Source organism: Phodopus roborovskii, unplaced genomic scaffold, assembly GCF_943737965.1.
Source record: "Phodopus roborovskii unplaced genomic scaffold, PHOROB, whole genome shotgun sequence".
In the NCBI taxonomy this organism is placed as follows: domain Eukaryota; kingdom Metazoa; phylum Chordata; class Mammalia; order Rodentia; family Cricetidae; genus Phodopus; species Phodopus roborovskii.
The window spans coordinates 22905042-22919537 of NW_026126514.1; the positions used below are offsets into that span (position 1 = coordinate 22905042).

The 14496-nt window shown below is 37.8% G+C and overlaps 1 protein-coding gene across 1 annotated transcript in view; it reads right to left on the reverse strand.

Moving 5' to 3' along the window:
• The window catches only part of Kcnh5 (potassium voltage-gated channel subfamily H member 5), a 283311-nt gene that overhangs the window by 247163 nt on the left and 21652 nt on the right, over positions 1-14496 (reverse strand). The window contains exon 3 of the mRNA XM_051196001.1: positions 55-161. Coding sequence (XP_051051958.1) covers positions 55-161 — 107 coding nt within the window. The remainder of the gene's footprint in view (positions 1-54; positions 162-14496) is intronic.

Below are 14496 nucleotides of genomic sequence, written 5' to 3' on the forward strand. Positions count from 1 at the left end.
TGAACTAACATTTAGAAAGACCTAGGTCATCTTATTGATAACAGAAATACCTACGGTTTTTTTTGTACAGAAGAACTTCAAAACAGTTTGACTCGTAGTTGTCAAAAGTCTGCCTGACTTTCTCAATGGTCTTCTTGTCGGTTAATTCTCCATACATAAAACTGGAAGACAAAAATCCATTTCATATTTTTGTGTCACTTTAAAATGATTATATAAAATCACATCATTGTCTACAATTTAAGTATTTGCCCAATATGATGTCCATGCACAATGAATTAAAATATGTAAACTGTATTTCAGAAAAATGCTTGTATACATTAGAAGTTTGCAACATGTGGTAGGATATATATATATATGATCAGTAAAATGTTAAGCCATGTTTTAATCACTGTTGCTAAAACTTTTTTGCTAGTGCCTTAGAAGTTCTTGTATATAGAGAAATAGAGCGGCAGAAAAAGTAGCTCCTATAGTTTCTATATACACAAATTCCGATTATTGTGGTACTATTAAACATGTTTCACACCAGCACTGTTTGTATCTCAGTTATCATGGTATGTTAACTGTAACTTCATGAAGAACAAGCCATTGGAAGACACTGGTACAGCCACACCCACTTTATCCATTGTTTTTCTTTTCCTGGTTTCAAAAGGTCAAACATAACCCAAATTACAAATTCTAGAATATACAATACAAAAGTTTAAAATAATGTGCTACTCTAAACAGTATGATGAAAGCTCTTGCAATCCTGCTCCATGCCCCACTCAGGGATGTGAACCCCACTGCCTGCTCAGGGTATCCAAAATCTATAAAAGTACATATATTCTACATGCTCCCCAGTTGGTTTTTAACTCACTGTCTCAGTTAGCAAATCAGCCACTTTAGTGTGATGTTGAGAATGTTTAATAATGATCCCAAAATACAATAAAAATGACTCAGGAAATTCAAATTTTCTGAAGAGAAGCCATAAAATACTTCTTCAGTTGAAAAATAAAAGTACAAATAAAAATGTATTTTTGAGAGTGCCCACAGCTTATTATAATGCATTATTATAATTGTTTTGTGGTGATTATTATTATTGCTAATGTCTCACTATTCATTCCTTATGTGTGAAAAATTACAATAGATATATATGTATAGAAAGATATACACTGTTTGGCCCTATCGCTACTTCCAGAATCCACTGGGGAGGTGTCCTGTAACATATCCCAAGCAGGAAAGGAAATTTTCATCAATAATAGCAGCCAATCTAGAACCATAATCAATTGCCTGATCTCCTTCAGAGTCTTTTAATATCAGTAGCTGCATTTGTTACTTAGCTCACACAGGTAGAGAAGCATGTAGCTATGCTACCTTCTTGTCTCATGTGATACTCCCATGCAGCATTTTTTTTTAATGGACAATAGGTGAATAGGACAATAAGTGAAGACTAGTTGATAAATACTAAGTTGTACCAAAGAAATGTAAGATAGCAATTGTGCGGGAAAGTGAGGTTAGAGAAGACAAAGGAATGTCGCTTCTGCTGCCAGTTGAGAGACTGTACAAATCTTCAGAGTGATTTCCTGACCATCAACAAAAACGAGGAAACTGTTTCATAAATAAATGTATCCTGTAGGAGAATTCCAAAGCTGGTGTCTGGAGCAGATACATGTTGATATGGCTAGAACATACCAAAGTAAACACAAGATCAAGGAGTGAGCTTCTACATACCACAAAAGTTGTCCACTGTTAATGGTAGAAGAAAGCCTATGGAAAGATGACTGACTAGTGGCAACAGAAGTGACTACAAAGAAAGGAAAAGATAATATGAAGGAAGAGCCGTTACTATTCAGTGTTTGCAATAGACAGCTAGAATTCAGAGTGGATGAAACAGAGATAATCTGAGACGTGAGGGCTGCAGACAGTTGAGTAAAGAAGGAAACAAAGTCTTCTATTAACTGCCCCATTACCCATGTCAAGACCAGATTGGCACTCAGAAAGTTCTACCACAATGAGAAAATACACAGGAGATGAGACCCCCAACATCCCACACTGGCACCCTAAATTTTGGGGACTGTGTAAACCTGCATCCTCCCTGAATCTTCATGGAGGGCATGTCATTACACTGCTTTAGACAGATGAGGAACTCATGTCATGAAGCACACTCTCTCCTCCCTGGGATGCTGCACACAGCACCTTCCTTCCCACTATGTGACTTCTTGTGCAACTTCCTCTCAGGATGCTAGGGTGGCTCTGCCTCTGCATTATCACCGGAGACTGAATAGATGCACTCCATAGTACACAGAAGCCCTGACACTTCTGCCATGGAAACAATACCACATATGCCTAAGGACCCTCTAATCCGGCTTCATTGGAACATGGCCCACAAAAATTGACACACAGCCCTCATGTTTTGCATGTATGCTGAATTATACTTGCTCAAGCCCACTAAGTAAGCACTCTTCCCTACTTTTTTGTGTACCATACCCTACTAGGCTGCTGGAGTACCCCACCTGACACCCCAGCAGAAAGCAACAGTCTTTATGATCCTGATTCCCATGAACTGCTCTCGCAGCCACTGTACAGTTGAAGTTATTTGAAGACCATACCTGCAGTAGCCAACTTGAACCAAAACCAATACATCCTACTAATCAGATAGAGTCAAAAAAAATTCTTCCAATATGAAAGGCATGCAGTAGTGGAGACAATGGATCCACCAGACATTCAAATGTCCACATAAGGAAACATGAAGTCTGAAAAAGCAAGGTAACATAATAGATCTAAAAGAGTGCAATTACTCTCCGAAAAGATTCCAGAGATGGGGAAACAGACAAAATGCCTGAGTGAGAATTCTAAAGAACTGTTTGAAGGGCATTCAATGACATATAAGAGAATTTAAATAATTCTGTGAAACAAGGAAACCAATTAATGAAGTGAATAAGAAATTCAACAAGGGGAAAATCATCAAAAGGAACCAACTATAAACATTGGACCTGAAGAATGAAATAAGTCAAATATAAGACATGAACAAGAGTCTCAACAAGCTAGATCAAGCAGAAGAATGGCTCAACTTAAAAGCCGACCTTTTGAAATACCACTGTTACACTGAAGAGATAAAAGGGAAAAATCATTAGAAGGAACAAAGAAAGTTTCCAAGACTGATGAGATGTGTGTAAATGAACAAATGTTCAAATTATGAACTTTCCAGGGCATAAGGAAAGGGGAAAGCATACAAAATATATTCACCTAACAAATGAGTCCCAGTTCCATCCATTTTCTTGGATATGTCATGATTTCATTTTTCTTTATGGCTGGCTAAGAACCCATTGAGTCTATTACCACATTTTATTTACCCATTCATCTACTAATAGACATCGAGACTAGTTTCAATACTCCACTACTGTGAATGATGCAACAAAGACCATGGATGGGCAAGTATCTCAGTGGTAGGGCTCAGAGTCTTCTGGATGCATATCCAGGAGTAATGGAGCTTGGGGATATTGTAGTTTTCAGGTTTGGGTAAGCTCTATACTAGGAATGGGTGTGAGTATCATTTGATAGAGTACATCCATAACATGAACAGAGACCTGGGTTTGATCTCCAGCACTGCATAAAACAGGACACAGTGGCACATGTCTAGAATTCCAGAAACAGAAGGCAGAAAGAGAAGGATCAGAAGTTCAAGGCCCCCCTTGGTGAGTTCATGGTCATGCTAAGCAACATTAAAACAGAAGATGAGACTTCCATACTGACAAAGGAAAAGCTGATAGCTTCCTTAAGCTTAGAGAGATAGAGACATAGAGGAGGCCCAGAAAGCTCAAAAGCCCCTAATCGATTTGACTCAAACATATCTTCACTACATTTCATAGCCAAACTAGCAAACTCTAAAAGAAAAGAAAGAACATTCACTCCCACTTAACATCACCCCCACTAAATTCATGGGAGATTTTTCAGCAGAAAACTAATAGACTACAAGACAATATAACACAATATTAAAAGTTATGGGGGAGGGATTGTTAACTAAGACTATTACACTTAGAGATGCTATGGAGGAGCAAAGCTACAATGCCTGAGGTTACTGTCCCAGATACAAGTTAGGGAATCCATCATCCCTATAGCAGCCTTAACACTATATGCTCAAGGGAAGCTACACCTGAAGAATGAAAAAGAAAAAAAAAGAACAATAGATATCCCTGGGAAAAGATACAAAAGACTAAAACCCTCTAGAAGAGCAGATACATAAAAGATAAAGAGAATCAAATCTCACCCATACAGAAAACAACAAAGATAAAGCATCAAGCTTAATGATAATGTGGCTGTTTGAAACCAGAAAATGAACAAAATGACACAAATAGTTCTATGCATAACATTAATAAAACTTGGACGAATGCACATTAAAAGCCCCAAGTAAAAGATAAATATTGGCTGAATGGACCAAAAAACAAGAGACAGCATTTCACTGTCAACTACTGGCCCAGTTGGGGGTCTCCTCCATGGGAGAAAGGGCTCCAGTAATTAGGTCGGTAAAAGAGATGTGGCTGGAATCTGTTGTAAGTCTACTTTAGTGAGAGCATTAGATATATACACATGATTTAGAAACTTACATTTGATAAGTGGTTTACACGTTGACAACTTATTTTGAAACTAAAAGAACTGAGTAGAAAGTACCTTTTGAGTACCATTTGGCCTCCAGACAGTGGTTAAGAGTCTTAGACCTGAGATTAATTATATTTTTAGAATTTTGTTGATCTGACTTTTATGTAAAAATGTAGAAGTTTGTAAAGCTTAATATATGTATAGCCAGTTAGGCCAATTTGGCTGTTTTTGAAGCCCCCTTTATCTAACATTTGGGAGAGGTGAGTATATAATTTTTGTAATTGTCTTGTTAAACTAATTTCGTCCCTTTTGTCAATAAGTATTAAGGAGGCCTCGTTTTGGCTAATCTCTCCATAAAGTCAAGTGTGTAATATACTTTTTTATCTGTATTTACCCTTTTATTTCCCTGATCATTATATATTTCTGTATACAGCATAGGAGGGAGGGGTTGTATGTTTGAGTCTCTGGTGGAGTCTGTGTGACATTTCACCATTAAGGATAGACAGACACAGAAACTAACTGAATGGAAAAGTCACTCCACACCAAGCAAGCAATGATGGCTATAACTAGATAAGCAAACTGTAAACCAAATATGATAGACACACAGAGGTGGAGACTATGTGCTGACGGAAGAATCTACTCAGTGAGATATAGATATAGAAGATATAGATATAGATATACATATAGATATAGATAGATGATATAGATATAGATATAGATGATATAGATATAGATATAGATATAGATATAGATGATATAGAGATAGAGATAGAGATAGAGAGAGAGATAGAGATAGAGATAGATAGATATAGATTGATATAGATATAGTTAGATATAGATATATCAGGCCAGGTGTAGTGGCACACATTTTTAATTCCAGCACTTAAGAGGCAGAGGCTATCTGATTTATATAAATTCTAAGCCAGCCTTATCCACATAACAAGCTCCAGGACAGCCAGAGCTACACAGAGTTATCCTGTCTCAAAATAAAATACTCAATGTTACAAGGAAAATACTGTTATATTTAAAGGAAGAAATAGGCTGCAGCACAATAATAGCTGTGGTTATCAACAACCCAATCTCATCACTGGACAGATCATCCAGAGCCACCATAAACCTCCAACAAAGAAGTATCAGAGATAAACAATGGAATAGAACAAGTGAGCCCAGCATTAAAAGGTCACTAATGATGATTGCAGAGCAATATCATAGTGAATGGGAGATGTTGAGACTGTTTCATGTAAGATCTGGACAACAAGGTCCACTTGCACCCATCACAGTCCACAAACAATGGCACATTTACCCAGAGCAATTAGATCAAAGAAAGAAAACATGATATCCAAACAGAAAGGAAGTCAGATGATCCTGTCTGTAAACAACAATTTAAAGACCACATCAGAAGACTACCAGGACAAGCAGCTAAATTTGATAGTTTCAGGATACAAAACCAATACAGAAATATTTTAGTAGTTTCAGGACACAATATAGAAATATCAGTAGCATTTTTATGTACTCTAATGAACTTGCTGAGAAAGGAATCACAAAGCAAGCCCATTTGTAATAGCTATTGAAAATAAAATACTTGGGAGCAAATTAATCCCAGGGAGAAAATGTCCTCCACAATGAAAATTGCAAAAATGCTGATTTAAAAAAATATTGGATAAAGAAGTAAATGAAAATATCTTACATGTGTGTGAATCAGAACAATTAATACTGCTAGGATGCCCACGTTACTCAACAAAATATGGGTCCTATTGTGGCTTCTATCACAATACCACTGTCATTCTTCACAGAAAGAAAATTTCCTCAACTTCATAAGAAAGTACAGAATACTCTAAAGATGAAAAGCATTCTTGAGAATAAAAGACTAAAAATCTTGAGCTGATTAAAATAAGAAATTTTAATATACACTACAGGACAACAGTAGCCACAATGACACAGGCACTGCATAAATTCTGACATTCTTCTGGCCAGAAGAGCCAGAAGAAAGGCCACATATATCTAGCTAATATCTACATGCTTTAGGGAGCTAAAACACACACACACACACACACACAAGCATGCATGTACATACATGCACTCATACACTCACTCATGCACATGCACACACACATTCATGCACACTAACTCATTCTCACACATGTATGCACACTCACACACGTACACTCACTCATGCACACACACACACACAAATACATTAGAGAGCATACACAATAAACATTCCCAGGAAATCTGAGTATCCATATGCAGAAGGATGAAACTTCATGCTTTTCTCTCAGCCTAACCCAAATCAACAGAAAATATGACTAAAGGACTAAGTGTGAAACTATGAAACAATTAGAAGGCAGACAGGAAACACTTGAAGACAGTGATAGAAGCAATGGCCAGAGCGACACTCTGTAAGGCACAGGCAACAAAACTAAACGTTAAAGTTCCTGCCAACCAACAGTGTGACAAGAGCTAGAGAATGTGAAAGGGTTTCATCTGACAAGGGAGAGAATACATGAAGAATTGAAAATGCTCAAACAAAAATTGAATCCAATTGGAAATAAACAAATTGCCTGAATTAGACATTTTTTTCAAAGAAATACATCCACAGCTACATGAAGAAAAAAAGTTCAACACCACTATCAGAAATGTGAGTATAGCCATAATGAGATAAATGGTTATTATTATTTAAATAACATGTATAACATTTATATATCATAAAATACGTTTTAGAATTTATTATAAAATAAATATGAAATGTAATTATAAGATAAATAGCTTTAAAAATAATATACTATAAATAATATATGAAGTTATATTTATATGTAAACTATTTCTACTCAAGGTTAGTTATCTAAATCATACTAAGGAATGGACAAAGCTACGTTGTTAAATAGATAAGGCATGCTTGTTTGCTTGCATGTTTTACTTGCAGATGCTGTTTTATTGCAATCTCTCAAGCTCTGACTTAGGACCAAAACTCAATACAGTTATTGAATAGTTAATCTGAAGGGACTCATATGTAGAAACAGCAATTATGCTGTATAATGCCTACTCGTATAGAATGCTAAGCTGACCTATCGAAATTACAACTGACATCTATCTTATTTCGTTGGAAGGAAAATGGAATTAGTTTCACAGCAGTGACCCACCTCTCCTATGGTACTGAGAAACCATAATATACCAGAGGACACCTGCATTTAAAGAGCCAATGGCAAACTATATTTAATGAGAAAGTCACAGACCCCTCCTCTCTGGTCTCAGTTTCTTCATCAGCAGAATGATGACAGTGATGATATGGCTCAAGGGTAAAGAACAATAGGACAATGTTCATGGAATTATAAATTACAACAGATCATGTAATGGCTGGAACACTACTAGACCACTTCTTATGAACAGAGCTATAAGAAAACGCCCACAGGTCAGGTCTACTTCCTTGCTTTCCTACATTCAAGGATACAAATGTTTGTTAAAGGATGGGTCACAGGTGTAATATAGTATATCAGAGTTGTTTTGATTTTCATTTTCATGATGGCTAAGGACCTTGAGCACTTTCTTAAATAACTTTCAGCCATTTCAGATTCCTCCATTGAAAATTCTCTATTTAGAGCTGTACCCCACTTTTTAATTAGGTCATTTGGTGTTTTGGTGACTAGCTTCTTGAGTTCTTTGTATATTTTGAAGATCAGCCCTGAGTCAGATGTGAGGTTGGTGAAGATCTTTTCCCACTCTGTGGGCTGGGGTTTTGTCTTGTTGACTGTGTCCTTTGCCTTACAGAAGCTTCTTGGTTTCAGGAGGTCCCATTTATTAATTGTAGATCTCAGTGTCTGTGCTACTGGTGGTATATTCAGGAAGCAGCATTTAATCCAGTTGAAGAAAGGGAGGAGTGATGAACAAAAGGGTCAAGGTCATGCTGGGGAAACCCACAGAAACAGCTGACATAAGCAAGTGGGAGGTCACAGACTCCAGAGTGACAGATGGGGAACCTGCATAAAACCAAACCAGGCCCCCTGAACATGGGTGTCAGTTGGTGGACTAGGGCAGTCTATGGGGCCTCTGGCAGTGGAACCAGTATTTATCCCTAGTGCACAAACAGGCTTTGGGAGCCCATTCCTTACAGAGGGATATTCTCTCAGCCTAGATACATAGGAGAGGGCCTAGGTCTTGCCCCAAATGATATGACAAAATTGGTGATCCCCCATGGGAGGCCTTACCCCCACTGAGGAGTGGATAAGGGTGGGATTGGGAGATGGCGGGGGGAATGGGAGGACAGGAAGGAGAGGGAACTGGGATTGGTATGTAAAATAAGATTGTTTTTAATTTAAATAAAAACTAATTTTTAAAAAATGGGTCACTGTAGCTTACAGGGAGACACACAGTGCTCTGTGACTTCATCTCTTGTGAACTGTAAGGTTGAAGCAAACCTCCTATGCCAGCCTGATCCTATATAATGGCCACCATGTTCTTGCCATACAACATACTTGGTGATAAGATTTGAACTCCACAGTGAGGGGGAAAGTTCTCATTGGGACTAGCTCAGGTGCTATCGGGTTTGACTCAGCATCTGCTTTTCTTCCTTTTGTATCTGTCCTAGGACATCTTTGAGAAATGTGGCTTTGGCTCATAGCAGGGTTTTCTTTATTCTTATATTCTGTATTCTCTCATTGAACCCTCATAAACACCTCTCATTATATTTAACAACCAATACAGCTGTTAGGTTGATAGACTTCCCCACAGAGAGGAGAGAATCTTGTAACTCTAAAGATAAATAAATTAATAACTTAACCAGGAGTCCTATCAACCCATCTTTATTTTCCACTGCCCAGCAATGTTCCTAGATGGAAGGAAGTGCCACAAGTATACAGTCACCACTCATAAAAGGCAATATAATGTGCAGGCTGTAATTCACACGCTAGCAAATAGTCACAAGACTATCACCTTTGGAATCTGAAAGGAGTAACTTAGAAATAATTCAAAGACACTACTTTATACAGTAGATACTAACCAAATGGCTTTACCACCCATTTATTTATACTATATTAAAAGGATTTAGGTGGAGTCACAGATGGCAGGTCCAGGGCATGCAATTAAGGGAAATAAATACCAGTACCCCAACCTTGGGAGTTTGGTTTCAATTGGGCATATCTTCCTTCCTAAAGCTTTTGTCAGTGGCCCAATGAGAAGCAGAGTCCTCAGACAAATGGTGCCAGCTGACTCCCATCACCATGATTCATGCACTGCTGAGGTAATCTTGTGTTAATGAACTGCTTGTGAAATCTCAGTGTGACTCAACATCTCTGCTTTGCCATCTAATTTGATGATTTCGGCAAGGGATTGGTAATGGCTTTCCATTGGTGATGGGGACATTTTTTAATGCATCTTCTGCTCTGCAATCCCACCTATGCAACCTACATAACTACTCTTCCTCCCCACTATCCCCAAGACAAAAGCAGAACAGATTTCTCTAAAGGTGCAGGTTAATGAAAAGGAGAAGGCTGTGTTGGTTCACACTTAACCCTCAACAACAGGTTTCAAATTCCAGAACCTTCCCTTAAAATCTATAGTCCTCATATAGTGTCCCTGCCGCACCATTGTCACCTATATTAAGGGAGTCTGTTTGGTCTTATGCAGGTTCCCCGTTTGTTAGACCTGAGTCAGTGATCTCTCACTAGCTCTCTCCACCATCACAGAGCCCTCATCTAGTACCTGATGGAAACAGAAGCAAACACCCATAACTAAACACTGAGTTGAACTAGAATCCAGAAGCAGAGAGGGAGGACAAGACCAGGCTGCAGAAACACATAGAGACAGCTGACCCGAACAAGAAGGAGCTAAACAGCCCCCCCCAGACTGATAGCTGGGAATCCAGCATGGGACTGACTCGGGCCCCCCTGAATATGGGTCTCAGCCAGAAGGACTGAGCAGTCTAAGGGACCTCAGACAGTGAAACCAGGATGTATTCCTGGTGCACACAAGGACCTTGCGGACACATCCCCCATGAAAGGATACTGCCTTAACCTAGAGACAGGAGAGAAGTCCTAGTCCCTACTTCAAATGACTTGACAGATTTACATAACCCCACCTGGATGGCACAACCCTACATGTGGACTTGGGGTGGGGGCATGGGCGGGGAGGGTGTTCAGGGTGCATGTGAGGGGGCAGAGAGGGTAAGTGAGAGGGAGGGAGGGAGGGTTGGAGGGAGAGGGAACTGGGATTGACATGTAAAATAAAGAATAAATAAATAAATAAATAAATAAATAAATAAATAGTGATAGCACAATGGCAGTATTATAACAAGCTGAGAATTTTGTTTGACTCTATCCATCAGGAGAAAGATTGGACAAAATATGGGGAAAAAAGGCAGAAGAAATAAATTTTAGTCTCTTGATATTTAAAAATATGATTTGATGTTTTTATTTTCCTATAAAGCATTTCACATTTGAATATTTTAAAATGACATGCCACTATTTACCTCTTTGTCACCCTAATCCCATTTACTTTAATTTAATAATCAAATAATACAAATCATATATATGTATATGCAAGTCAAATATATCTTACATATTTGATCCATATTTGATATGTTTTATATTATATATAATATCTATTTCTCTGCTACATGATATCATAGCTCATTGGTTTCTTAGTCACTGGTTTCTTATTTTCATACATTTGAATAAAATTTGTCATTAAAATTAGTAAAATTTCCATCACGTTTAGATGATATATTGTGTTGTTTCCGCTGATGGCCTCAAGATGCATTCTCCTGATGAACCGCGTGTTTGGAAGGAAACTTTGTGTCATCTTCCATTCCAGACTTAGTGATGCTATTTAATTGTTATTTCTTTTATTACATTTAAAAGGGAGGTGGCAGAAAAGAGCGCAACAGAATACATGTGACATGAGGGCATGAGGGAGGGCTGTCAGAAGGGAGGAGGGAGTCCAGCGAGGAGAGGGGAGGAGGGGAAGGAGGGCAGTGGGAGCAGAGTATGGAGAAGAACAAAGTATGTTGACATATATCTGCAGAAATGCCGTAATGAAACCCATGTCTTCATATGCTACCTTGAAAGATTAATAAAAAGAATTATCCAGATCAAAACAAATCAGTTAAATTATTTATTTTCAAAACTCTTTATTGTGTGAGGTGAATGGCCACATTCCAGTGGAATTCAGTGATCCCAGAACCACTGATTCTAACATAGTGACCTTACTTTTCCAAATCTGGATGTAATTTTATTCTCCCCTTCCTGTGTCTCCTTGCATTTCATGTCCAAAGTATTTTGAAAACTTTCCAAGAAACAGAGAAACATGAATGCTACAAAATATTAGACACACATCATATATCCGCTTAATTTTTGTTTGTCTGTTTGTTTGTCTTGTTGTTTTCTGTCCTGAAATGTTATTTGCATTATCCTCTTTTTCAACGTATGTGTTTTAGGTATTTAGGGCTTTGCCATAACACTTTTAAACAAATGTTTTACAACTACAAGTCTTTACTATTTCTAGGTTTTCACTCTTCTAAATAATAGTGAAGTCAACACAAAACAGGTAACGTTTATTTTTTAAAAGAAGGATGAGAAAGTTTAAAATGGAAATACATTTACAGAAATCATGCTTCCAAGAAAAGCTGTCAGGGCTGGAGTAGATCATATGTTCATTCATCAGTCACTCTGTGTAGGCCTTAAATGGCTGCAACCTACAGATGAGCAAAGCATACTCCATGTTGTGTACAAGTGAGTAAAGACTGTTTATTCCACACACGACCACTTTTGAAAGTATGCCTCTGAGAGGTAGAGGACATTTGAGGGAGGACATGCTCATTTCATTTCACAGTGAAAAAGTCCAAATAATCCAAAACTTCCTGGAATGTTTTAACACATGAGATGAAATGCCGTGAATAAATCAAGCTTTGCAGAAACATGGGATACCTAGGTTACAGTTTATTGCAAAAGAAAACAACAAAACAAACAGATAACAAAGCACTCTTAAGTTCTGTAAATAGTGAATTCAGATGATTCAGTGGGTAAGGACATATGCTGCTAAGCCTGATTGCTTGAGCTTAATTCCTGAAGTTTACATGGTGGAAAGCACTGCTCGCCTCAGTTCAAATCCCCAGCTCCCATGTAAATGCTAGGCATGATTGCCCACTTCTGTAACCTCAGGTTTAGAGGACAGAGACAAACAGATCCCAGAAACTCACTGACCAGGTAGCCTAACTGAACGGGCTAGTTCTAGTTCAATTAGTTCAGTAAAATACCTTGTCACACAAATAGATAGATGACAGATGATAGATAGATAGATAGATAGATAGATAGATAGATAGATAGAGAGATAGAGAGATAGAGAGATTAGATAGATTATGGATGGATAGATAGATAGATAGATAGACAGGTAGATAGATAGATAGATAGATAGATAGATAGATAGATAGATAGATAATAGGTGAAGTGAAGAACAATAGAGAAAGATGCAGAATGATTTTTCCTGGCCTCCATATGCATATGCATAGCCACACACACACACACACACACACACACACACACACACACACACACGCATGGCAAGGTAATTTAAAACCAACATGATGTTACAAAGATGCACACAATGAAGTATCTGGAGTTAATGAAAGGACAAGCACATCTTACTTGGTAAATCATGTATCTCGTTAGGTGGAAAATGGCATCTGGCACAAAAATGAGATTCCAACCAACCAAGAAGATATAGGGGGCACTTGTGTTCTATTGGATTTTTTATGGTACCTACCCCACATGGTAAGGTTGGCCAGAAAGATTCCCCTTTTCCTAATGTAACTCTCCTGGAAATAATAATACACAACAAATTGGGTGTCACCTCCCACAACACTAACACTCCCTTAATATTTTATGGTATTTCTAGCACAAAGATCAAATTTCTATCCCCTGGGATAAAAGACATCAGTACTACCAAAGGTATGGCCCATGCACGGGCCATAGTTTTCATTATTCCCTTTTTTTTTTTTTTTTTTTTTTTTTGCCTCATTCTTTGGAGTGTAGAAAAATGTAGAAATAACCTCAATACAGAAAAAAGAAAAAAAAAAAAAGAGGGTGTCTGGTGATGGAGATGGGGAGGAAAAGGAAGTGTGAACAGATTGTTTCTCAAGCCTTGATAAACATCAAAATTATCTAAGCTTCTGGTTTAACATGCCAACTACTGGCCCTGAACACCTGTTTTGGCTAACTCTGGTTCAAAAGATTTAAGAGGTGTTAGATTCTCTTTTGCAAAAGTTATTTAAGCTTTTTTGTGTATAGTTTTAGGTTTAGACTTCATGAAGATGCAGATCATTCAGATACATACAAATCATTTACACACATGCACACACACACACACACACACACACACACACACACACTGCATCTCAGAATAAATGGGTAGAGAACAAAAACCAGCTGTTGGCAAGTCCCTTAACACAGCACCTAAAAGAAAACCCCAAATCCCTTTAAGTTCCAAAATAATTTAACTCCAACACTTAATTAAGCTAGAAATGTAAAGAAACAAGCCAGTGAGAGTTGGGGGAGAGGTCCCATCTGTCCTTACTGAAATACAGTGGCAAAGTTTTAGATTCTAAATTAATTCCTTATATATAGGTCAGGTTTTTTGTTTGTTTGTTTTGTTTTGTTTTTGCTTGTCTTTCTGATCCCGTTTTATCATAATTCTCCTTAAACTTGCAAACATAATCTATTTTTAAAGTTGTCAGAAGTAATAGAAAGGTCAGACTCTGTTCTACATAAAGCAAAGCAAACAGCTATGGTGACTATACCAACACTATAAAGGCAAGTGATTGGCTCAGTGTGAGAGCTTCAGCTCATACCTTGACATTCTTGTGAACCATGCTCCAGGCTGGAGCTTTCCTATTTCTTAGGGACCATTGTAGTTGCTCCAAAGGTTTAACGTCATCAG